Consider the following 26317-nt stretch of genomic DNA (forward strand, 5'->3'; position numbering starts at 1 on the left):
TGATTATTATGAATATGCAATGCAATGAAGCCATCTTGTATAAATCCCCTCAGTACATATTGTGCACTTCCTTTTCTCTGCCACCTCACTTCTCCTCCCCTCCTCCTTGTCTCCCTCTGTTACCAGGCCCGAAGCAAAGGGAGGCCTCACAAAATGAAGATGCATGCAAATTAAACTAATAAGTCGGAAAATTGGAGGGGAATCGCCTCCGTTCTCCTCGGAGATATTTTCGTGGCCCTATCTTCCCGCCTTATAGCTTTTGCATGGTATCAGCCACAGTTGCGCTCGCACCGATCCCCTCTGATTTATTTATGGGACTTGTCTCAAACTTCACTATCTTAATTCTCAGAGCCAGATTGGAAGCCATCTCTTTTGCATTTTTTTTGCATGACTCACTCATTTCTCCGGGATATCTTTCATGTTTTAAAGTTGATGATTCATTTCTGCAAAGTGCGCTTGATTAATAAGTTCGCCTCCGAAAATAGCAATAGGTCATTTTCTGAATTTAATACATGTTACTGATCAGAAGCGCCTGCTGTTGGTCACTAGAAAGGAATTGACAGGTTCACATTAAGGTGTGGTATATAAAATACAGTTATATAGCTGGGGTAACAACTTAAATATATATAAACCAATCAGATAATCTACGGTCTCCTGCATAACAAACTTCTTTGGTGAGAACACCATTAGCCGTAGGAAGAGATTTTCTTTTTCCACGCACTTCAGTCACTCACTGCTGCTTGGCTCCCACACGGCAATATGGTGTTTGGTTGGCGTATAGCCTCACTAACAAGTGCATGATGTTTTTTGGGAAAATGTGGCATAATATATAATAATACTGCATGTAATGTCTTGATAACCCATCAAGTTAGTAAGATCCTCAACAGTTAAACTTTCATATCTGTTTATACACAGATTATTACGAGTTTTCATGAGAAACACATGCAGAATTTAAAGTTTACTATTAGTCGATTCATTTGTCCATGAATTTAAATTATTGTTCTCTCGTTGGGAGCACAGGGAGGGCAGGGAAGGGAGGGAGTTCAGCTTCATGACAGCCTTGCGGAAAAAACTGTTCTTCAGTCGACTGGAGCTGGCCCATGGATCTCCTCCCTGAAGAGACTGGTAGTAAGTGAGTTTCTGTGACACTGTTCTTCGCATTTTCTAACTCTAAAGAGATATTTAAATCTATAATATATATATAAAATATCTAAAAACATATAAAATGCAAAGCCAGCGGGATTGAAGCATCGTAGGTGATGAGCTACTATGTAATGAGGGGGAGGTGTGAGAGGAGGACGGATTTCGAATTCACATGCAGCTCCTTTTTGTCAGCCAAAGGATTAAAATGTATTAAAACATGTACAAAGCTTGTGAGTGGTGTAATACTCTTGAAAGTACAAGGTGTTCCGTCCAAATCATTGCCAAGTTATGAAACACTGAACCAACCAACCACCATTTAACTCCATCCATAAGCTTAATGCCTTGATTGGGTCAGAAACATCTCAAGATTGATGAAACAAAATGTTTAATAGATGATGAGAAGACACTAACTCTGACGTACCAGTAGGAATGGTTTGTGCCTGGGTCTGTTTTGGACATACAGTATTGCTCCACTCAGACCCAGACCCCAGCAAGGCAGAGGCGAAAACTAAACTCCCAAACCTACTGCCAGGCTTTAGAAGACCCACTATTCAAGCAGTGGTAAAGGAGAGTCTGCATCTTTCAAAAAAAAAAAAAAAAAAAAAGGTTTCATGCAGGACAATGCTCTACCTCAGTACTTTGTAAAATGTTAGTTACACAAAAAAAAAAAAACATGTGAGATGGTATTTTCATAATTTCGCAAACCATTTCTTGCATTTTATTGATATTTTCAGATACTTGCCCAAGATACCTGGCCTTGAACTTGAATCATCAACAAAAAAGACCACTTGCTTATTAAAAAGGCAGTGTTTGTGAGGTGAGCCCAGTTCCCTGTGGCTGGGTTGGGTTTTCCAGACACAGCCACTGTAACACACTCCATGAATAATGAAAAGACATTAGTAAAAGCAGCTGTAATGTAAATGCTATTGAACCGGAACGGGTTCATTAAAGATGCACGTGCTTCTCTTCTAGGACACTACAATTACTCTGCATCAGGAATGAACAGAGCTCGAGATGAGGTCACCATGCTGAATTTTGGACCACGTTGCCTAGAGCTGTGTTGCCATAAATCTAAATCTATTCACTTCCTTCCTTCATTCAGTGCTAAAAACCTGCCTTCAAAAGATCTACTATTTTATCACTTCCTCACTCCAGTTCATTCCTCTGACATAAGAGGGAAGGGAATTTGTGTCGCGCCTTCACAAACTTAGGACACAAAGCGTTTCGACAGAGACCATTTTTTATTATTCACACCACACTCAGCGGTGGCAAGCTATGTGTTCAGTTTCAGCTCCAGTTAGCTTTAATGTCAAGATATAAAGCACGAGGAATCAAAATTGCATTACTCTTTTCACACGAACCTTGTGAAAGGCACAGAAATTCCAACGCTACTGTGTCCAAACGCATTCACGGAAGCCTGTATAATGCTCAACACCGTCCCTTTTATGTCCCAATATTTTAGGAAGAAAATGCTTGGAGTCATCTGGTCATAATGGAAACAGCAGACATCTGAAATCACTTATAATCACTCCACCGCCACTCTGCGATCCGATGGGCTTTCTGCTCCATTACCCGCGCCTGCTATAGAGGGTAACCTATATTCCCCACCTGCTCCGCCCCCTGTACGCTGACACACAGTCTGCCACGGCTAATCGCTTTGTTGGCCATCTATCGCTTTAGCCGAAGGAAAACCCAGAACTGTTCAAAGTCTTCCAATAACAATGGGCACCGACACAGCGCTGAAGAAAAAGCGAGGCCGGTGACTGATATGTGGCTAAATTAAGCATAAAGGGTAGAAGATAGAAGGGGGCGCAGAAAGGGGGAGATAGATGAGCTAATCGCGCTGTAGAGATTGAAACACCGCGGACGGGGCGTAATGGAGCCACAGCTATTACGGTATTGCGGTTTCAGGCTGCACATGGGCTCTCGTACCATCACACCGCCGTTTTGTTCAGAGATAATCTGACAGCTTTGAGGAAAATGCAATTCTCATAATGGCAAAGTCTAGTCTTTAATGGTTCTGCAAAATAATCTGTCTGAACAAAGTTACAATGTGGTATCGATATGGAAGAGCATTGCTGCAGAAGTGTTTTCTTTTCATTTGCGGGCATCTAGGATCCTGCCTTTTTTTTTTTAAAGGAGCTATATCATGCTATTTTAGCCATTCCAAAGTTAAGTATAGGCATTTATATGTTACTAGCTGCGACTAGCCTCGCTAGTCTCCACATTTGATATTCTGAGATTATGAGTGATTACAAAGAAATGTCCAACCCGTCACACAGTTCAGCTGTAGACCAGTGGTTCCCAACCCATGCCAAAAACTGTGGCCACTACAAATGTGTAAAATAATGAATGCTAAAAATAATGTCAAACAAACTGCAATTGGAGTGTTTGATGCACCCGTGCTCCTTTCTTATAAACTACATCGACAATATTTTCGCTAAACTCAGGGAATAGAATTCAAGAGACAGTGGAATAATTATGGATAAATATTAGGGGTTCAGCTCTAACGGTTTGGGTCACGGTGCAGGACCCGTGGTTTGGTGCATCACGGTAGTGTACAAAAAAAAAATAATGAGTAGGTTTTGAACTGAAATAGGCTAATGATCGTTGTTAGACAGTATTTATAACCTGACAATAAAATTGGCAATGCGTTCAAAGCTGCTTTAGAATAAAATGTACCTCTGGGCTCACAATACGTGAAAGCAAAATAGAAAAGAAATGGTACAGCAGCAAAGTAAAAAAAAAGAAAAAAAACTACGCAGTGCAGGCCATGCGCTCGTTAAGTAGTAGTTTCATTTTCGCTTGTACGCACACGGAGGATAAATCAGTCGGAGCAGCGCGTGTGATTAGAGGCTCGTGTTTGAGCAGGTTGCGGGCAATGTTTAGCGTGTACTGTTTTTTCGGAGACAAAGCTTTGGAGACGTATATGGGCAGGATTGGATGTTACGCATTTGTCTGCGTGTCTAACATTACGCAGCCCTGGATCTATAATGAACCACAGCCTCGGTCACTGCAGGAGAGACTTAAACAAAGACACGCAGATGTGTTTTGGAGGATGTAACTGTACCTGTGCGGAGCGTCTGCAGGTTAGCGGTGAGTGACAATGACACACATCGCCCTGGTTGGATGCGCGCGCACACATACACGCGCGCACGCACACACACACACACACACGCACACACGCGCGCGCACACACACACATACGCACACACCGCCCTGTTTGGATGCGCGCACACGCACGGCAGCACCAACTGTACTGTACTGTCGCCAGGCTTCCTGGTGTTCCCAAACGGTCTCCCATCCCAGTCCTAACCAGGCCCGTCCCTGCTTAGCTTCAAAGTCGGTATGGGAAATAAACATGGCGGCGCCCAGGCGGCGGCCATTGAGATAGCGTTTTCTATAATAGATATTGTACCTCTACCACTATTGAGCACTCATTTTTGTGATAAATATAAGTGTTTTCTGGAGGTATTTTTCGAACCCGGAAGACACAACGCTTCGATTCAGTTAACTCCGCCCCCTTTCTCCGCACATACAACTTTACCGTAATATAAATAAACAGCAATAAGTGAAGTTACTTCACGATGCAGTTATACGGAGTTGACATCTGCAACACAGCTTCATAAATGGCTAACACACATGCTAATATGCTAACACACAAGCTAACCCGCGTTTGGATTGACTCACCACTCTGGTCCATCGCTGTTTACATTATGGGACTCGCGTTGGTTATAAAAGTTAATCCACTTTGATTCTGGCGAAGGTTCCCCAAACATCCATCAGTGACAGTCACAGAAAAACTATATTTTGGCTGATAGTCGCTGAATCCCGGAGAAAAAAACAGCTGAGTGGCCTCTTCCTGAAAAAGGTTGAATAAACTCCGTAGCCGTAACCTGTGTGGTTTTGAACACTTAGTTTTTTTAAAGCAGCTACCATCATTTTTATTTGTAGCTTGTTTTTGAATGGTTTCTCCACTGCTAGCTTTACCACCTTGGTTAGTGTTTTTTACATAACTAAAATTCAAAACCGCTGTGGTCCTGCTATTTTCTTGACAATTAATTATTGTAATTTACAGTACAAGCAGGCTAAGATGTTAGTACAAGTATGAAGCACTTTTTTATTGAAAGACCCTCTAATGGATTTTTTCTCGTAATTGAATCGCATTTTTTGTGCTTCAATATATTGTAGAAAGCAAACGTTAAAAAAGCCAGGCGAATTAAATTATAAAGCCTTTTTATCGACTGTGAACTAGCAGGCTGATTGTTATTGCTCACATTACCATGACAGTAAAGCACAGATTTGTTCTGAAGCTGTGGAATGTGTTTTTAGAAATGCAAATTTTAGAAATGCAATAGGAAGGTTAGGTCTGGGCCTTTCAAGCATAAGAAATGTAACTCTCCGAAATGTATCAACATTAAGCTCTATTTAGAAAAGGGGTGAGGGCCGCATACTGACTGATGATGATTTGTTATGAAAATAAATTTGACATTAATTATGGAGTAAATCATACAGTGTGACTGATTGGTACTTATTTGGGAGTGTAATTGTGTCGACAACCTAGAATAACACACATACAACTCTACTGTAGAGACGACCTGAAACCAAACCTTTAAACACTGATGCATTTATATGTAAATAGTACTGAGCATGTGGTTCTACTGAGCAGGTGCAGTAGAAGAAGAAAGACATGAAACCAACAAAAGCCTTGAGTTACTTGTGACAAAAGAAAACAACAGCCCTGTCTCCTGCTATAACACCACAGAGCTAAGATTGTCCCATCAAAAGTAGGAGAATCAATGTCCTGGAAATGGCATGTGGGTTTAAATTGGGGTCACCTTCAATTACACTGCACCCATGCCATGTGACATACATGCTGAATTACACCAAGTGACTTCTCCCGGGACCTCGGACTGCTGGCGTCATCCATGAAAATATTCCTTTCATTACATCTTTGTAATGCTTCTCTTCCACACATGAAAGCTTAATGTAGCCTCCACACTGGACAGACACAGTAATGGTCACAGATAAGAGGATTGGCCACACAAGCCCATGAAATGCAATACGCACATTTGCATAAATTTCCTGACATGTTTCCAATTGCTTGGGCTAGCCCTTTTGGCTTTGCATGACAATTAATGTCAGTCCATATGAGTGTCAGGGGGTAATGCAGGAAAAGAGTCTACAGCGCTGTTGTTAAGAGCGTGCTACATGCTCCAATGTCAGGAGGCGTTTGACTGTATCTGCAGCCACAATGGCAAAGAAATATATACTGTATATATGCGATGGAGTATTCAGCTGTTGATTATAACTGCTAAAATGCATATAAAATGAACCTGTGAAATTGAAAAAAGTAAGAGGGAAATGTACTATACATTACACAATAAAATAAGGAAATTAAAATCAAACATAGCATTTTTGTTTTGAAAAAAGCTGAAAATCACAGTCGCAGATGAAGTAAACTAGGTCAAACAAAACCCTTACCAAAACATCATCTTTACTCCTGGATTCTGGTAAAACTACATCACATTTAAGTAAGGTGAGATAGATAAGCTTATGATACATCCACACAGAGAAAGCAACAACAAACTAGTACAAAGATCAAAAAACAAACCAAATATGACTAGCCTGTTTTTTCTTACATCACTTAATTTTACACTAATTGAAACAGGAAAAGTCCTACTGTGATTCAGAATCTCTTTTTCAGGGCAATCTTGGCCGCAGGGGGGGGGGGGGCCTATTTTGAATATGTTTTTAGTTCGCAGACCTACGCAGACCTGGAAAAGACATATAACCTCCATTGCTGTGATGATCAAGGACTATATTCAAACTAAACCTATTAACTTACTACATTATAAACAGATACAAGGCAAATCCATGTTAACCAGGGCTAATCTGTATAATTGCCAATAGTTAGCTTAAGGGAGAGGCTAAATTGCATTACTGCTGTTTCCCATTAGCACTAAAATCATGATCATATGCTCTGAGCTCTTAAAATTTCCAAACAAGCCAAAATGCAGGGATAGCAGATTTTAAATACAAAAAATAAAAATACATTTACATTGTATTTAACATTTTCTTCTTATAATTCTATTATATTGACAAAACAGCATTGACTCCATAGAAAAGAGTGCCTTATGGTGCATGCAGTTTTTCATTATTTACATTTGTCGAGTCTTATACAAAATGCATGCGGCGCACTCATTATCAGTTAAGAGACAGAGAGCGGCACAAGTGTACAAGAGAAATACATTTGACTTCATATGTTATGGAAGTTGATGCGCATATGTCGAGGGGTGATTTATTATTGATTGAGGAAAAATAACTGACATGTTTTTCGAGGAAACCCTTGTCACACAAAACTGCCAAAACCATCTGCAAGGAATAGAAAAATGGGAAGACTAACACTTCCCAATGATGATGATGAGGATACTTTGAGATTCAGAGGATGTGAACTATCCCCATGGGGCATCGGTCAGAATGCACAAAAACCAGTAGATGCAGAAGCAGCTCAACAATATTTAATGGACAAAGGATTTGGGGCACATAGACACACACAGGCTGCCATGTATCAAGGAATCAAGCCATACAAATGACAGCAGCCACCCCGTGTCAAAGTCAACAAAGGAGGAAGGTAAGTGGGTGCAGGCTTCTTATAGGCTGTGTCCAAAACCATCAAATTGTAACCTCTAAGTACTACACACTAGCAGCTAATCCTTAACCTTTCATGGGGTCAACTGTTAGATCTCTATGTAGTTAGTAGTTAGTGAGGGGAAGTGACATCACCAAGAGCTGTTTTTCTTCTTCTTTTACAGTTATTGGTGGAGTGCAGGCCAAACAAAAGCGCATGTCGCCCCCTACTGTATAGTGTACAACAACAACAACATAGTGTCAAAAAAAAGACATTTAAGGAGAAATAAAATCCAAATGAGCCATCACATTTCCCTTTAGCTAAGCTACAGTAGCACATGATCCATGTGGCTAAAGTTTATACAAAATGAAAACAAAAGCACAAACTGTCTTCATTTAAACCATTTACAGAGGCGGCTCTTTAACACACTGACATGTGACTGAGCTGTGGTGACGACAACATGTATTTTGTCACTTTTATAAAGTTTGGCTTGTGCATAAACTTTTTTTTAGTATTATTTGTTTTATTATTAAATGTGCTCCCGTCAATCAACAGTGGTTGTGCATGAATCACTATAGGGTGGGGCAGAGGGGGTGGGGGGATTGGTGCAGTGGCTTATGGGATGGCACATAGCTCCTAATCACCGGTGAGTTAGCACCAGAGGTCCCTATGCTAAAGTGGCTATGATAGTTAGCATCGAGGCTCCTTTTCCTAACTCCTTCATAACTGACAATTCGGAAGCATCTCGTCATGGCAGACTCTGACGCTCATCCGGTTTGGCGTAAGACCTCTTACAGGTGAGGGTAGTTAACCAAATTACTGGGGAACCAATCCAAAATGAGAGAGGAGGAGCAGGAAGTGAGGTCAGTGAAGTGCAAGAAGTAAAGTGATGTAAGTAAGATAAGTACAACATTAACAAAATAAATATGACAAATGAAAACCTTTACAACAAGACCAAGGGATGAGTAGATAAACTCAGGAAGCCTTTCAGGTGAGAAGTGAGAAGTCTTTAATTCAAGATAACTAGATCTTTGTCTAGGATGAGAAATTCCTGTATGACTGAGAGCTTACAAAACTTTCCCTTCGTGCATCACTTTCATTCTAAACGGTGTGCTCAATGAATGTCAAAACAAATTATATAATTCAACATTGACACTTGGCCTGTTTTGTTTCTGTTGTCGCGCTGTAATACCATCTGCAATCACTCTATAATTATTGAAGCAAATGCACTTTTTGTACGTGCCACAGGCCTCTATTGCTTTGACTGTACCACCAGTTACCGTGTCTAGCTCATAGTGTTGCTCTTGGGACCATTATGACCTGGAATGTTCTACAGTGTGCCTTTAAAAACGAAAAATACATTAACATTCATCTCATCGCTTACCAGGGTCTATGAAACTAAATTGTTTTTCAGCGTCTGTTGAAGTATCTACTGGTTGAAAATGCATTGTTAATGTCAAGACCGTATTTCCCGTTTCCAGGGAAGCAAAGTGACACCTACCATCTTAATTAACCTTTGAAAAGCATTTTCCCCTTCACCGTGACATAATCCCTGATGCTCCCACCTCCGCTCGGAATAAGGACACACGTGGGCTTACATGAAGAACCTTTGACCTATAACCTTGTTAGATTCTCCAGCATGTAATGGCTCTGTTTCCAGCCGCTTCTAAAAGCACTCACTGCCTCCCACCTTCCTCATGCAGGTGAAGTGGCAAATCGGTGGTAATGACGAATGTTTAGGCCCCAACAGAAGGCCAGTTTAGCATGGAGGACACCATCTTCACCAGTGACTCCGCGCCCTCAAATATCATTATGCTCCCTGATTAGGGAACAGTGCTTTCATGTAATTACGCTGCGCTTTGAAGATTCATTTCGTGGGAGATGGCACGCTGCGCTGCGTCGATGTCTTAAGTGCATTATCTATAATCACAGGCACTTTGCTATCCGCGTGAGTGGATCCCTCCGGTATACCGACCATATAGGCAATGAGCAGGCTTATGAATGGGCCTCAAGTACTGTACACACAACACCTGCACATCCAGATGTCTCTATCGAGCGTACTGCATGCAGCCATACTGCACAACATCGTGCCATATAAATAAAGTACAAGAAAATATGAGTTTATGTTTGTGAAAAAAGAAGAAATCATGTGTCTTTATAGTGAATGGACTCGCCCTCTTTATTTCTGGGAGCAGGACATCAACAGGTTGTCTTAATGGAAATGTTGCTTCTTACATTTGATCACAGGTAGCTCAATAACATTTAAATGTATACGGTCAAATTTCAAATGCTTTGTCGTTTTGAGTTTTACAACAGTTTAAATAACCTGGCCAATGTTCCACAGTGTTCCACTAAGTAACTTGTTTACCTTAATAAACTCTTTTCGTAGTTCCTCTCGGGGTAATACAAGTGTTAATGGGATGATTGGGGGGGTCTTTCATCTCCCCCTGGTGTCTCTGCCCAGAAAACCACCCTTGCAACTTCCCTGCCTCCTGAATCACGATGAAGAAGCTAACAGGCTAACGGGCAAAGCTAACTGCAGACTAGCGCTACTTTAAAATGCAACATGCTACGACACCTGCAGTGGCGCTTATGGCCTCTAGGTTACTTAGTTCTGCTTTAATTTTACAAGATGTCAACATTCCAGATGACATAGGAACGTTTTGCCAGTCCAGTTCAATAAGACTAAATGGCAGCTTTATACCGCATTCATCTTTAGTCACTTCAAGCAGATATTAATTTAAAGTAACATCTAAATATAAACACCTGAGATGACCACCATAGCATGCAGATTGCTTGGCACTCACCCTGCTGACTCCGCGGCCTCGGTCCTCTCCGTAGTTGGTTCCCAGGATCTCGAAGAAGATGTTGGGGTTGGTGCCATTGTCGGTGAACTCCAGGAAACTGGTCAGGCCGCTAACTCCAAGCTGGAAAACAAATACAGAGAATAGTTGCCAACATTTAGGTATTTAATGGAAAGTTTAAAAACCCTGGACATTACTGGCAGCATAGATGTAGCTTTAACACAAGGCTTTAAAACAAGGCTTTTGGGAAAGGTAGGCACAATTTAAAATCATGTTAATTCGTAAAAGTTAGGTTGTGACTTGGAGAGTTTACATGGCATTTCTGAAGCCAAAGGTCCTTGTCTTTTGATATGAGTGCAGCCAAAGTGCTGTGTTGGATCGTGTTCGCCCCCACATGCCGCTGTGCCCTCCCTCGGGGATGGTGGTGAGTCCTCCGTGACACTGGCTCTGAGTCCAGTAGAGACAGAGGAGAGAGGTGTGAGATAGTTAAATGTGAGTCACTGTGGAGCAGGTTAGGTCTCACTATTTCACACGCAGAGGTCGTTCGGCTGCAGTCGGCGCACATCCACAAAGCTTTCAGGGTTTTCCACTCCGTGCTAACACATGGGCACTGACACTTAGTACCTTATTCTTTCAGTTTCCAATCCAAGCATGCCAAGCAGGTTTAACAAGGGATGCCAACACTACAGACTGGGGTGAAACATGCTTAGATAAGATAAGATAAGATAAGATGGTACTTTATTGATCTCACAGATGGAGAAATTGCATTTGATGAGAGAGCATCCGGCAGCAGCACCCATTCAGTGCGCACCACTCTTTTTTTTTCTTTGGTGAAAGATGGTTGTGTCGCGGCCGCCAGATTGTTTTGACATTTCATTGCAATCACTGCTTATAAATTTGCACATGATGCGGTTATGGGGAATTATTTGCATGGACTATTGACCACAAGTATAAGCAACTGTTAGCTTACTCTCAAACTGTGTATTTTCAATATCATATTAGCTATATTAACAAGTGTTAATTGCTGATCTCTCTAACAGCATATTAGATTATGCTTTGTAATTGTATCGTTGTTTAGTCTCCCAGATAATATGTTTTCTTTGAGCACTGTGTCAGCTTAGCAACAGTCAAATCCACGTGGATACTGCTCAGTGCTTCTTGTAATCTCGTATTTGCTTATAGATGCTAGCCTGGTCAGCCAGAATACATGCGTTTCCAATTCTTTACAGAGATGTGAAGTCTGGGATCAGAGGAGATTTCTTTGAATTCCCAATGGGTGTGATTGACAAGTATATTAACCAATCAGAGAAAACCGGATATAATGCAAACGGCATACAGCATATTATGAAAACAAGGACGTTAGTGGTAAAGGAGCAGAAACAACTATGGCAAAAAAAAAAGACATGGTTTTCCCACAAACCGAGTTATTAGCAACAAGATTTTAAACGTAGGAGAATTTAACACAAATGATTTGGAACGGGACAAAAATACTTTTTAGATGACAACAAGAATACAATGCTTTCAGACAAGATGAAGCATCAACATCTACGCAGGAACATTTCAGTACATTTATGAAAATATTTTGCTAATGGTTAATTTGATCTTCCGGTCTCATGAAGACGTGGTCTGTGATTTGATCAATATACAACTTTTCAAAATGTGATTGTCTGTTAGCAAAGTTGCAGATAGCCCTGCAGTATCTGTTAAAAAGCAGGAGTGGATGGCTGGCCAGGCAATATAGATGCTGCTAAGGTTTGTAGTACTACAACAATGTCTCATTCAAAGACGATAGAATGAATGAATAAGATAGAAGATATTTATGTGAGATCTTTATTCCACATACATATCCCTCCCCCCTTGCTGCTGAACTTATGCAGTGTCATATAAACTGCAGCGTGCACTCTAACAAATGACCATCTTTAAAAACTAAAATATTTAAGAAGTCTAGAGGTAACGTCACTAATAACATAAAGCAAAGTGGGGCCTCACTTGCACTCTGAGTCTGGTCCTTGGTTTGATTCCCAGGTGGCTTTTCTGTGTGGAGTTTACATGTTTTCCTAATGTCTTGTTTAGCTATCACTAAAACATGCACAATAGGATCTGGAAACTTGCGATATACCCTGTAAAAAAGACCTGCCAATGGGTTTTGAATATATTATCCATAAGTAAATGCCTTATTCCTCATGGGAATGTATTAGCTTAAAGACAAACTATGTTGTATGTCAAAATATTAAGGTCCTAATTTATTAGAAAACAAGAGAAAACTAAGTTGAAAAACCCCAGTGATTGATAACGATTATTTGATGATGCTTTTGTCCCCCACAAATCTAGAAACTGTCTTGTGTAGCTCTGCGGTTCTGCTCACAAATAGTAGCTATAGCGACGTGTAGAAGTCAACTCTATTAGCACAACAGCTATCAGTGTGATGACGGCGTCGCTAAATGCTCGCCTGATCTCAAGGTGAAGCACTCAGATAGATATTAAAGACACCCTCGTTCATTGTTGTCTACTGACGCTAATCCTGAATTAGCATTTCACTTGGCTTCATCATTCAGCTGCAGTGCCATCCCTCAAGTAGTTTTTTATTGATATCAAAACACGGGGCATCGATCCAACTGGATTTAAGAGTGATGAAAGCGCTGCTAAAGTGCAGCCTAATCTCAAGGTGAAAAACAGTTTCACAAAATCACAGCTGCGGGGCAAGACAGCGTGTCTGCTAAAAGTTCAGGAAATCAGCAGAAGGGACTATTGATAGAGCATTTGTGAAGAGATTTTTCTTTTCTTTTTTTTTCACGGTTTGACATTTTAGCTTAGGTTCAGAATGAAGCAGTTTGCAGAAAAAAAAAATATTTGAATCTCAAAGGCAGAACAAATCAAAGCAAGGCCTTTTTTTCGGTATGCCCCTGTGGGAATGTGTCTACTTGGCCCAAGCACAGGAGAAGATAGTGTAGCAGTGCAGCACTGAGGGCGGAGTGCACCAGCTGGGTGTATGACCTGTCGTAGCTGCACCTGGCCTTCACGTTAAAACAGGGAATTCTGTAGTTGCTGCCAAGAAACATCACTAGTTCCTTTGTTTACCCATGTATTTTAACTCAAGTATACAAAGGCTTTCGGCTAAATAGAGGAATAGTGGCACACATAAAAGGAGTTTCTGTGGCTGGATAAAGAGGTGTTTCATTTTTAGGAAGCATTCACTTGCTTTTAGCAGAACCCTGATATTCCAGCAGCAGGTGGTCTCATTTTATTTTGCAGTCTTGACTTTTTAAGAGTTTTAAGGTCAAAGCTTAAAAGAAAGAGGCCACCGTTTTTCACATACCGAGATATGTTCTTACCTTAGCTTAGACAAGTTGATATATACCTGTATGGTCTTTGTGGCTGCGCTCAGTCACGCAAATGTTGTTAGCGTTCAGCTGCTCCCAGCAAAGCCCCAAACTGGGGTGAAGTTAGAAGCTACCAAGCTGTTCCACGTTTTCCCTATTTAAATACAGTTATCTGAGCCTTTACACGATCCAAGTCTAGTTAAACAAAATTAACCATGTCGATTTTCTAAGTGGATAAAAACAGGCACTATATTGTGAGGCGTAATAACACCTGGAGTGCTTCGACTTCCACGCAGTGATATCGTCAAAGTACTCCAGTTGTTATTACGCCCCACAATATAGTGCCCTTTTTATCCGCTTAGAAAATCGACATGGTTAATTTTGTGTAACTACATAGATAGTGTAAAGGCTCACATGACTATATTTAAATAGGGAAAACGTGGAACAGCTCGGTTGCTTCTAACTTCACTCCAGTTTGAGGCTATACTTTTGCTGGGAGAGGCTAAACGCTAACAACATTTGCATGACTGAGCGCAGACCAGACAGGTATATGTCAACTCATCTAAGCTCAGGTAAGAACATATCTCAGTAAAAACGGTGGTCAGCCCTGCTGAATCAGAGCCACATCTGCAGGGAGAGAACAGGTTGGCTGTCTGTCAGCCGCTGCCCATCTCATGTAAAATCTCATGTTAAAATGACTTACGCCTAACCCAGGATGAGCGTAAACGTCACACCTAGGTATAGCGTAGGGCTCCAGATGCTGAGATTGGGTCAGGAGGCTAGAAACATGTTTATGTGCATGTTTAAGTCAATGGCCGCTGGCTGCCCCGCTTTTTGACCACGAACGTGAAAATCCCGCCCGTATGTCCTTTTTAGGAACATGCTTCGTCAGAGCTGGGGAGGGGGAGTCTGTAAATCCGCCATGAATTCCCCACGGCCGTGGTCATTATCGTAAACGGGGAGGAGTGAGCATAAGACGGTTTAAGTTCATAAAAGTCCCTCACACTTTTTTAATTTTGTTCACAGATAAAAGTTGTCCTGCTGTTTTAGTGGCAGAAATTATGACGAGAAGAAACCTATGCAGACAAAATGTAAGCTCAGTACTGAACCTGGAACCTCCTTATTTTAAGACAGAAGTGCTAGCAAACTAGAATATTTTTAACTAGTAAGAATTTTCCATTCAATACACTTGGCTGAATGATTTTGTAAAAGATCTCAACATATTTTTTCCTCTGTATTGTTTGCAGAAGACTTTCATTTGTAATAAGCTGCGACCAGCACAACTGTGATTTCGACTCATTAAATTTTTATTACCTTCTTGATGGCCTCCAGCATGCTCTTGCCTCCCTGCCAGGGCTTGGAGTTCTTGCGGATGCAGCTCAGACTGGCCATGCTGTGCCATTTCCGATCCTCGAGTTTCCTGTGGAAGGTGTTGGCCAGGAGCAGCACCGAGTCGTAGACGTACCTGTTGGTAATCTAGGAAGAAGCACAAGAAGAAGAGTCAGCCATAAGAAAGCAAGAAATATTGTTAGAATTGATAGAAAGGGGCGTAAACGTTTTGTAAACCAATCATGATCAGTTCCGGAAAAGCTTTCCATGCTTTCCAACCTGTTGTGTATGGTATCTCTGTTCACAGTGTTCGGCAAATGCTTCACAATGGAAGTTGGGGAAAAAAATCTTTCGTTCTTGAAGTCACACCGTGTAACATTTCACTATTTAAACTCTGCTCACTGAAGAATATAATTATCAATAAAATAAGATTGCATTCCACTTCTGAGGCAGTCCTGACCCCTCCCTTCAGGACTGGGTGCAGTAGCTGCCTTGCAGTTGTTGTTTACTTGCCGATGGTTTTGGTGAATGGTGGGCAACAGCTGATGCATCCAGGCCTCTAATGCTGTTTAATAAAATTGACGATCTGTTACAGCGCAAGGGAAGCAATGCCCTGTTTGTGAACATTGTTTTTGCCCATCTTAGAACTATTATTATTTATGTAAAACATTAAATTGCCTACTACAGCCCTGGACGTGATGACATCGCGATATAAAGGTCCTCAAACATATATCTTCAGCCTCCCAAGAGGATTAGAAATATAACTGCACACAAACATCTATTTTCAAAAAGAAGTGGAATTATGTAATTTCTTATTTGTTTGTCATTTCTTAGGGAGGACCTAGACCTCCCCTTTTATATGATTATGAATCTATGTCAGTAGAAATTGGTCATTTAGTTTTCTGGCATGGGCAGATTTGGCCTCCCATCGTTTGACAAGGTCAAAGACTGGCTGGCAGCCAAGACGACTTGCTTTACCCTGTGCTACAAAAACAAGAAGCTTCTGAAGATAGAAGCAAAACATGCCAGACGACCAGGCAGAATAGCTCCTGAGCCCAGTCAAGAGCAAAAGGGCTTCTCAATAAACTACAAGTAAACTTTAAAAAATACCCAGCACGGTGGTACAACGGTTAGCGCTTGTGCTTCACTGCTCGAAGTTCCAAGGGTCAATCCCCAGGGCCTTTCTGTGTGGAGTTTGCATGTTCTCCCCATGTCTGCATAGGTTTCCTTTGGGTACTCCGGTTTCTCCTACCACCAAAAACATGTACAATAGGCCAGGTTGACTGAGAGAGTGTTTGAGATTGCGAATGGAAATTAGTCCATAGCTACAATCCAGCGTGGCTTGTTTTTGTGTGCGTGTGTTCATTTGCGTGTGTTCATTTACATGAACTGTTCTGACCAAATAAGCAAACAAATAAAATGAAAATAATACAAATCAACCCAATCTCTTGACGAAAAACCTAAAACCACCAAGGAACACCAAGAAATGTTAGAAAACTCAAAAAGATCAATGTTTCGTTTGACATTGTGCGTTTTCCACACATCGCTTGAATGGTAATCATGGAACCTTGAACTTCTTCAACAACGCATGGCTCCAACAATGATGGAAGTCAATTATGGAGAACCTGCAGGCTAAGCTATTGAATACTTTTCTTAAGCGGGTAATATGCATCCATTGTTCGGCGCACAATGGTATATTTGAAAGACCTTCTAATTTGCGACACTTTCAATGCGTCAAGCTGTTCGGCAGACTGACTTTTCCCAATAATCAGCATTTACCTTTTATAATACTAGGCAAAGGAAAGAAACCTTGAGAATAAAAGTGGTGGTTAGTCAGTACAACATGATCAGGAATAATGAGCACAGAAGGAATCATTCAGACAAAATCAATGCTCACATTCAAACTTTCTTTCCCTCTTTGCTAAGCTGCTCCTTGGCCTTTCTGACTTCTATCAAGCTGGTCTGAGGTTTTGTTCTTGGTAACGTTTTTCCCCAATACTTCGAGCAGAGGGGGGCAACCTTCAGACAATACATTTCAATCAATTCTTCTGAGTGATTTTTCTTCTCCAACAATTACAAATGCTTAAGTAAAGATCATCACAAAATGTGTCAATAAACTCATTATTAGTGAATTTCAACGATCGCAACCAGGCCCCAATTTGAGAATGGTGGAGGCTCATCCAGGTTAAGGCATAGGTAGTGGTCATTCCAGTTGAAGTTATGATCTACAAAATGAACAAACGTCGATGTAATGTCCTTACAAAACACTTAAACCCAACCGTGTGTGAGTGTGTGTGTGGTCAGGCGGGCTTGATGTGCTTCAGTGCAGTGTGAAATTGCGCTTCTGGGCCACTCTCTGACCACGGAGCTGATCGTCTCTTCAGTTCATCAGACTATACCCCACCCCACACACACACACACACACACACATACATATGCCACATCTCTCTGCCCCTCGCTCTCCTCCTCGGGGGTCTGACAGACAGGCGACCCCCCATACTAATGCGTCCTCACTTAAACATGTAGATTAAAACTGTCCTCATCTCCTCCATCCAATGGGGTTTCAAAAATGATGGTAGGAAATCGGCCCAAAATACTAAATCCTTCAGAGATTTTCAATTTATTTTCTAGATGTGATTGGATTTCAAATCTACTTTTAATGCCTTTTTACAATGAATGTGTCTGGAATGCCAATCAAACATACGTGTAGCTACTGACAGCAGAATGTGGACAAATCATGCACGTCAGAAAAACGATATCGGGGTACCTTGTCTTAGATAGTTATATTTGTTTTACAATTTTGGGAACCAATGGTCTACAGAAAAAAAGGTTTTTTCATTTAGTCATTTATATTTGCCCAATAATGGAGTAAAAATAAATCAAGGAAGAGCTTTGTATTTATAGCCTTGTTCACATAAGCAACAAAACTAATTAATGTTACTTATTTTCCCTTGAGGCTATGTATCTAAACGTATGTAACCAAGGCAACAGTTACATACTAAAAAAGGTGGTCCAATTACACCCTTGGACAAGAAGGTGTGAACTCGTTGCTGACAGTTGTTTTTGACCAAAGTGCCATTATGAAAGTTTGAAATGTCACATTCATGTTTCTGCTGGTATTAGATACTGTATAGTTGTGTCCTCAGCATAACTTTTGTAAAACAGCTTGAGACTTCAGAAATCCGTATGGCTCTTTCCTCGACTTAATAGAGGTCTAAATTACAAGGTTAGCAGCTTTTTACATGCTAAGAAAGTGGAGTGGGGCAGGGAAATTGTATTCTCAGCTCTACTTTGAACCCCACTCTTTGTGTAGATGTGATGTGGAAAAACACAAAAGTTGAATTTAAATGAGCAAACCTCCTCTGTCCTATTCCCACCTCACCGACATGTCGTCTTTGCGACAAATATAAATCTCTTTCTCTCATCTCATCTCTTTCTATGCCACAAAATGCAGTTCAACTAACCCTCAAAACACGCAACCGGACACGAGGTCCGCAAATATTAAATACATTCAAAAGGGCTTGATTTTTGATAATAGCTTTTCACACTTGAGGAGCACTTCATTCAAATTAGGACACAAAGCCTTATTTGACGCGTTATTTGATGCTTCAAGGGCCACAAGCTCCAACGCTAGCTTTGAATTACAAAGGCGCTGTATTAACCATGTCTCCAATCAACACAGCACATTGAGCAAAAGGAAAATTCAAATAAGATTCGGGAGCTGTTCTTTTTGTTTTCAAACGTCAATGCAGTTCAACCCTGGTTTAGAAAACATGTCTTGTTAATATAAAGTTACTTTTTTTTCTTCGGGGGTTTCTATCGGGGTTTAAGTATCTCACGATGTCTGATACCAACTGAGTGAAAAAGTGAGTGGTCCTCTTTGCAAATGAGATGTATCATGGGGTTTTCTCTTAATACTGTAACTGTGACATGGACTTTTAGGGCTGAACCAACTTATCGATTAACTTATCGACAACTAATTGATTATTGAAATAGTCAACAACTATTTTACTAATCGATTAATCGTTTTCTAGTAACAGAGACTCAAATAGAGCAAAAATTACATGAAAATGTTGTATTTTATACTTTGTTTTAAAAGTAAGGGGCTGTAGTGTTTTGTACATTGTACACTTTATAAATATCCATCTGTGTCTCATCCAATCATGAATTAGCGCTAGAGTCTCCAGAACAAACATTCACTTTAAGTTTTCTCCATCAACATGTCCTCAAGCAATTTTCATACACCATTCACAGTCAACCGATTAATCGTGAAAATAATCGGTAGATCAATTGATTACCAAATAATCGTCCTATGGACTTTTCTACACTAAATATCCTTGAATATATGACAGGCTATTAGGTTACATTAAAACAGACAACACACAATATAAAGTGACCTGATCACTGAGCATGGAGACCTTCAACAGTGGCCAATGTTATTAGCCTGGTATCCAGAATGATATATTTTATGCACAGGGATATCAGTCTGGAACCCACGCCCCCATTGGCGGCATCCAAAAATTCAAATGAGCCCGTGCAATTAGATTTGTTCACGAGCAGTGTCACTCACGGGACGCAGAAGTCCCCTCAATAACAATCTAAGAACGCTGCGGGAGAGAGAACGAGTGCGTCTCCAATCGGCGGTAAATGACCAAAAACAAATCAACAGCAGGTGAGTTTCGTGATTCATAATCCTGCGTGAATATTACTGCTAATAACTCCCGCATCAATGGCAGACGCCTGCCCTTCAGTGATTGGTTCACGCCTCTTCCTGTTTGCTTGGAAATGGAAATGATGCATTTTTCCAGGCAACAATGTTTTAGTACTGAGAAGTCATGTTACTGCTCAACCCGCCACAAGGGGGCGGAGTTTGCTTTTTTGGAACATGCTTCGTCGGAGAACACCGAGCTGCCATTATAGGTTCTCTCTCGACTCGAGCCACTATCTATCTTTTTCGATCTTTGTTTGTCATCAATTAGTAGCAAATCAGAATGATATTGCAATTTGAATTCTAATAATTTGCCAATTCACTCTCACTTCATGACATCAGCTGTTGGAAGACATTTAGGATGCCTCAAAGATACATAGGCAAGGCAAGGCAACTTTATTTATACGGCGCATTTGGTACACAAGGCAACTCAATGTGCCTAAATGAATGAAAACACAATTCCAGGTATTCATTTGACAAGTGAACGTTATTAAATGGCTAAAAACTCATAAAGCCTTTCAGCTAGGATATAGGCCCTTAAAGGCACCATTCGGGTGTCCATGCCTCTTCCATGCCTCATCAATGCACTCCCCTCGGGCTGTTGGGCACACACATAAATCAACAGCACATGAATTTATTTTTTCCGATTCTGCCCCTGACACGCAAATAAGGAAGCGTTTCTCTCCCTTATTGTCTATTATTTGTCGAGAGCTTGGTGACTCACATGCACACAGAAGGATAATAATTGAATACATAGAGCCATTCTGGAGGACAAAAAGGAATGGAAAGGGAGAGAAAAGCATGGAAAAACAGCCTCATGTGATGGATTGAAATGCGTGAAATAATGGATGAAAATATAGCCACATGTATGGACGAACAGTGGGCTCTCAAAGACATTGAAACATGACATGGATGACCCCATTTATTATTCATATATCATTCTATCTTTATTCAGACTCTAGGTCCATAGTAGAATAGAATAGACTGGTCAATATGTGGGAAGCACTACGCCACGTTCATGAGAAAAGGAAATATGAAATATCTAATGTGAAGAAATGAGCTCAAGTGGAGGTGGCATACAAAACAGACACGGAGCATCATTTCCCAGCTATTGTGCCCTGTTGATGTCATTTTTCTGCCGATTTTGAACTTTACTAAAGGCCCTGTCTTCAGGTCCACACAATGCTCCATAGGGGGCGTGCTCTGTTCCTGCTCTGAGCCAATCAGAGCACTCTTCGTCCTCTCATCGCGCCAGGAGATTATAAAATGGAAATTACACCCTACAGTATCTGTATAAATTGGCTTCATTTATTTGTTTTCTAACTAAAGTCGCTCGGACCCAAAGGACAAGCAAACACTGAAACTTTCCTACAACAAGAGAAAAAAAACATGGATTGATGCACGCTCTGTCAAATGCACGATTGTGATGACACCAGATGGACAAAAATTCTTCTTTCCAAAAAACCAACAGTGACAGTAACCAAACTTTTCACGCCTCTTCAGCATTTTGGAAAGTCAGTAAAAATGCAGTATAAAGTGGTTTTTACATGTAGTATTGAAACATATTTTTTTCCACATTATAAACATTACCCCAGTAACGTGCAAAGAAATTCATAGGCTATACAATATAAATTCAAAACTTGTTAAAACATGTTGAAATGTTGTCTAAATGCTATTTTTTTTACATCTACTGCACGCTTACCCAGAGCCTCAGTTTGAGGCTAACCCTCCTCCTGTTTCGACCGATCCGCCCCTCGTTTTAAAGCAGGCTCAAACGGGGACCCTGTTCGCCTTGCTCACCACCAGCTGTGCGCCACGCGGAAGATCAGGCCTTATCAGTCAGTGGTTGCGACTTGTCTCCCAGCAAGTAGCTGTGAAAAACTGAAAAAGTCGATTTTGCACAATACCCCGTCTTCAAATCCCTTTGCAGTCAGTTCAACTGGTTGACTGGTGGTCTTCACAGACACTGAGCTAAGGGTTTTGTGTTTACTTATTGCTTGCTGCTACAAAGTGTCCAGGGAGTGCACATACAAAGTCACATTACACTTGGCTATGCTTTGCATGACATTTCAATTTAATAGCTCAGTATTCAACAACAGAAGTGCCAAAGTTGCCTATGCAATTATACTGTGTGCCCTCCCCTGGACTGATTAATGCTTATGCTTCCACTGGGACATTCTCTATCTCTCTGGAGAAATGAGTCAACCATTCCATTATGCCTTTGCACTTCGATATGCTTAATTTAGGTGCTGTTAATTATAGTATACTGGAGAGCGCAATGTTAAAGAGTCGGCAGCATCTGCAAGCAGTTGTTGAGTTGGTTTTGATTGGACGGCAATTACAGCAACACAGTTTAAATATAGGCGTCTCAATATATCACCACAGTGTTTTGCAAAACATCCAGCCATTCCCCTCCATATACAATCTCCATAGTATATCTATAATGTGTGCTGTGTGAATAATGGTTTGGTAAATGAGATTTTTTTTTGTTTTTTTCGGTGCCCACGAGATGATTTCTTATTTATATTACATGCGGCCTGCTGGTAAATTGCATTAAACACGTTAGAACTACATGTCCCATGAGGCACTGCGTGGTAGTGCCAATGCCACTGTTCACTTCATAAGCTATATGGCAGACGAGAGAATGACAACATCAGACACTTCTGCAGACGACTTATCAATAAAGAAACGGACTAATAATAAAGGCAGTGGGCTGAGAGAGAGGAGCTTCTGAAACAGGTGGGAGACTGTCAGAACGCGAGGGAGAAACTTAAGTTGTTCATCTAACATGTGCTGGAAAAGTTACAGCAGCGTGATGAAAAGCACCTTTACTACCTTTACCTTTATGACATTGCAAATCGAACATATGGTAATCAGCATTTAAAAGCATCACAACAGTAGAGCGAGGAGCCTTTTTCTCCATCTCTCTCTCAGAGCTACATCGTCTTAATTCATTTAATCTCTACTAGGGTCACATGTGCGAACACATGACCCATAGTTCAATTAAAAATAGAGAAAATGGAAATGAATAAAAAATACTGCAAAGGTATGAGGCCAATGATTCCACATTATTGAGGTGAATCTCACTAACAGTAACTTTGGATTTCATCTCTTTTTCTGTATATTCCAAGATTAAGTAAGTAAGTTCTCAAGCTGACTTCTCACGCCGGTCAGAAAGCAAAAGAAGCGCTAAATAGGTCCTAATTCGGACCTAAGCTTTTATCCTAATTGCTAGTGCACAGCTCAGTGGGCATCCTTAGCTTTCAAATAAGGAATGGCAAGCTATAGTGAAACTTGTCCTTGTGTCTTGTCTGCACTTTATGGCAACCCATGTGCAGATGTAGGGCTTTTTCTAAACTGCAATAATTGAATCCTACAGCCATTACCTTCGAGAAAATAATAGAAAGTATAGTAAGCCATTTTGAGAAAACCAAGCCAAGTCGTCTTCATACACTCTCAACTTACATCTGGCCCACGTCTGCCTTTTACTTTTGGCTTGCCTGCGCTCTTTAGACTTCCGTTCTTAGTCAAAAATATGCTTTGCCCTACACTTCTCAACATTATGGTAATTGAGTTCATTTCGCCCATAATTCACTTGCACAATCGCTTTTTGTGGGGAGGACCACATGGCCACACATATGGTCAAATGTATGAGGCTGCCAGTGGCGTGATCTATTAATCCCCTTAAGGCTGGAGCGGCGCATAAATATTGTACAGTGTCCAGATTTGTAGGGAAAGGCCGGGCTCACCTCCAGCTGCTGGGTGCGGGGGTTCTTGGGGTCGCACAGGCCGTTGTTGATTCGGTGGTTGTGCTTGACGCAGCGCTGAGTGGTGTTTTGGGGCATCGGGAAGGTCTGGCGCACCACAGTCAGGCGGCCGATGGACTTCAAGACCAGCTCCTGCAAGTCGTAGTCGGTGATCTCCTGAAAGAGGCAGAGGAAAAAGGGTTAGGGTGCTGAAATAATTCACTCCACATTCCATTCTGTGTATATTCAGACATAAGCATTTCAATGTGACAAAAAACAACTAGTAGTATCTTTATTACTTGAATAATAAAGATAAAGATTATGTATTGTCAATTCACAGAGACAATGAAAATGTATCACTCTCAAATCCTTGGTGCAAAGTTAAAGACGTTTAAAACATGGGGGGTTCAGTACTTTAAGCAGCTGGAGTGGACAGTCTGTGAAGTCTGTTTCAGCCGACTGGGCCTGGCTGGTAGACTCAGCAGTCTCTTCCCTAAAGGAGGTACACTGAAGAATATTGAGTAATTAAAATGCTGTTTCCATTAAATATGATATCAATAAATAAAATAAATAAATCTTACTCATCTGGTCATTTCTGATTGAGGATTTTTTTTTGTATGGGGATATATGCCACATAAAGCCACAAAGCCATAAAGTCACTGCAGTAAAATGGACATAATATTACATTATGGGCCTGATTTACAAAGCATTTAGTAGATACAGTGGGGAAAAAAGTATTTGGCCAAATTCCATTCGAAAGTCTATGGGAAACTGACCAAATACGTTTTTTTACCCACTGTATATAGTGCATGCTTAAGTAGGGAAAAAGGCAGGTACAGTTGATATATTTGTCTTATGTAAACACTAAAAGGCCACAGTTTTTAATGATAAATCAGGTGCAACACACTATAAAATTGCAAGTGCTAATTGTAAGTATTCCTTGCAATTTAGAGCCTGGCTTGGTACACCAGGCCCTTTGTGACCAGACCAAACTGTGTAGAAAATAGAAATAGAACTTTCATTCAGTCTGGTTTACTAGGCTAATGCTTTATTGTTCCCAAAGGAAATCATATCCTCTGCATTTTATCCACCCTTCAGTGCTGCTGGGGAAACCTGTCAGGGGTAGTGGTGCTATTGACAAAAATGAATTACTTCTATATTGTAAGGGAATGTCCAGATTACGACAGTCAATACTATTGCAATCTATCAGAAATGGGGGCACACTGGCCATTTCCTGCTTACCATTATCAATGAGTGGAGGAAAAAGCGTTTTGCTCAAAAATCAAATGAACTAAAATAACTACTGTACTAGATTGAAACGCAACACTGATTTCTTCTTTTCCATCTTACCAAAGACCTTTACATGTGTTTTGTAACATTTTGTCTGTATCAAATCAAACCTGATTGTTCATGAACATTCATCTTACACTTTTGCTGGTAACACTCCCGGCATCTATATCGCGTTGAAATATGGAGTTGTGACAATGGAGATAACCAAACAGCATCAGGAACAGTACTAGCTTCCTCTCATGAACACTGTAAATGCAACCCACATAAAGTTACAGAACAGAACAGTGCAAACCAATGTTAGGCACTTTGTAAACGTGTCACAACAACCATTGTGCAGGGCGAGAGCGAGGCTTCGGCATGTTGCCATCGCAACTGGAGTTTCCAATGCATGCGATCTCTGGTACTGTTTACTTCAGCAATTTTCAACAGATGTTTTGGTGAATGGAAGGCAACTGAGCTGATGCATCCAAATAACCGATTGGTTATGGCGCAAGGGAAGCAATGCCCTGTTTGTGAACATTGTTTCTGCCTATCATAGAACTATTATTATCCATTTGAAATATTCAATTTGCCTGGCACAGCCCCAAATAATGAGTATTAGACCCATCAGTTTGGCAAAATGAACTTGGAAATGGAACAAAAATCAAAGTGTAGCAGCCAGATGATGACCGTCAGAAGTACCAAGCTGTCTTGGGTTGACGGGAGAAGCAGAGAAATCTTGAGGAAACAGCACATGCAAACAGCACACAGAAAGGGAGAGAGAGAGGGAGAGAGAGAGAGAGAGAGAGAGAGAGAGAGAGAGAGAGAGAGAGAGAGAGAGAGAGAGAGAGAGAGAGAGAGAGAGAGAGAAAGAGAGGGACAAGGACGTTAGGCACAGCAACAAGAATGATGGTCGCTCATAAACGGAGAGAATGGGGAACACAGAGGGAAATCGATAGAGCAGTATAACAACACAGCGGTGCTAAGGGCGGAAAACAAGGAAAATCTTCAAGGAGCACAAAGGTCGTTTACGTTTTAAGTCCTGATACAGATTTGCTGATCATTTAGAGATCAAAAATATAAATAAATGCCTGAAATCAAACAAAAAGAAATGCATGAATTCAACCTGTATACCCTCGATCAAACATCAAACCCAGAATTTCCTTCATCTGTTCTGAGTGGTGAAGTCTGTCAAATACTATGAAGAATCGCGGTCAATACTAGAAAGCAAACAAATCTTTCCAATGTTATTCTTAGGAGCAAAAGGTGCTCTCCTTTAGAGACGTTCTGGCCATTTGCCAGGTCAATTAATGGACGCTCCTGCTAAGTGTTAGTCTATACCACTTGCCAACACTGAGCTAATGAGT

The 26317-nt window shown here is 40.9% G+C and overlaps 1 protein-coding gene across 4 annotated transcripts in view; it reads right to left on the reverse strand.

Annotated features, from left to right (window-relative positions):
- grid2 (glutamate receptor, ionotropic, delta 2) overlaps positions 1–26317 on the reverse strand; it is a 651170-nt gene that overhangs the window by 252923 nt on the left and 371930 nt on the right. For all 4 annotated transcript variants that reach the window (XR_013792643.1, XM_079551983.1, XM_079551984.1 and 1 more), the window contains exons 6-8: positions 23685–23858; positions 15213–15374; positions 10582–10701 (exon numbers count right to left, since the gene is read on the reverse strand). Coding sequence is in view for 3 of the 4 variants with exons in the window: in XM_079551983.1 (XP_079408109.1) it covers positions 10582–10701; positions 15213–15374; positions 23685–23858 (456 nt within the window). In the remaining variant the exon portion in view is untranslated. The remainder of the gene's footprint in view (positions 1–10581; positions 10702–15212; positions 15375–23684; positions 23859–26317) is intronic.

This window comes from Gobius niger (assembly GCF_951799975.1).
Source record: "Gobius niger genome assembly, chromosome: 1".
NCBI classification, from domain to species: Eukaryota; Metazoa; Chordata; class Actinopteri; order Gobiiformes; family Gobiidae; genus Gobius; species Gobius niger.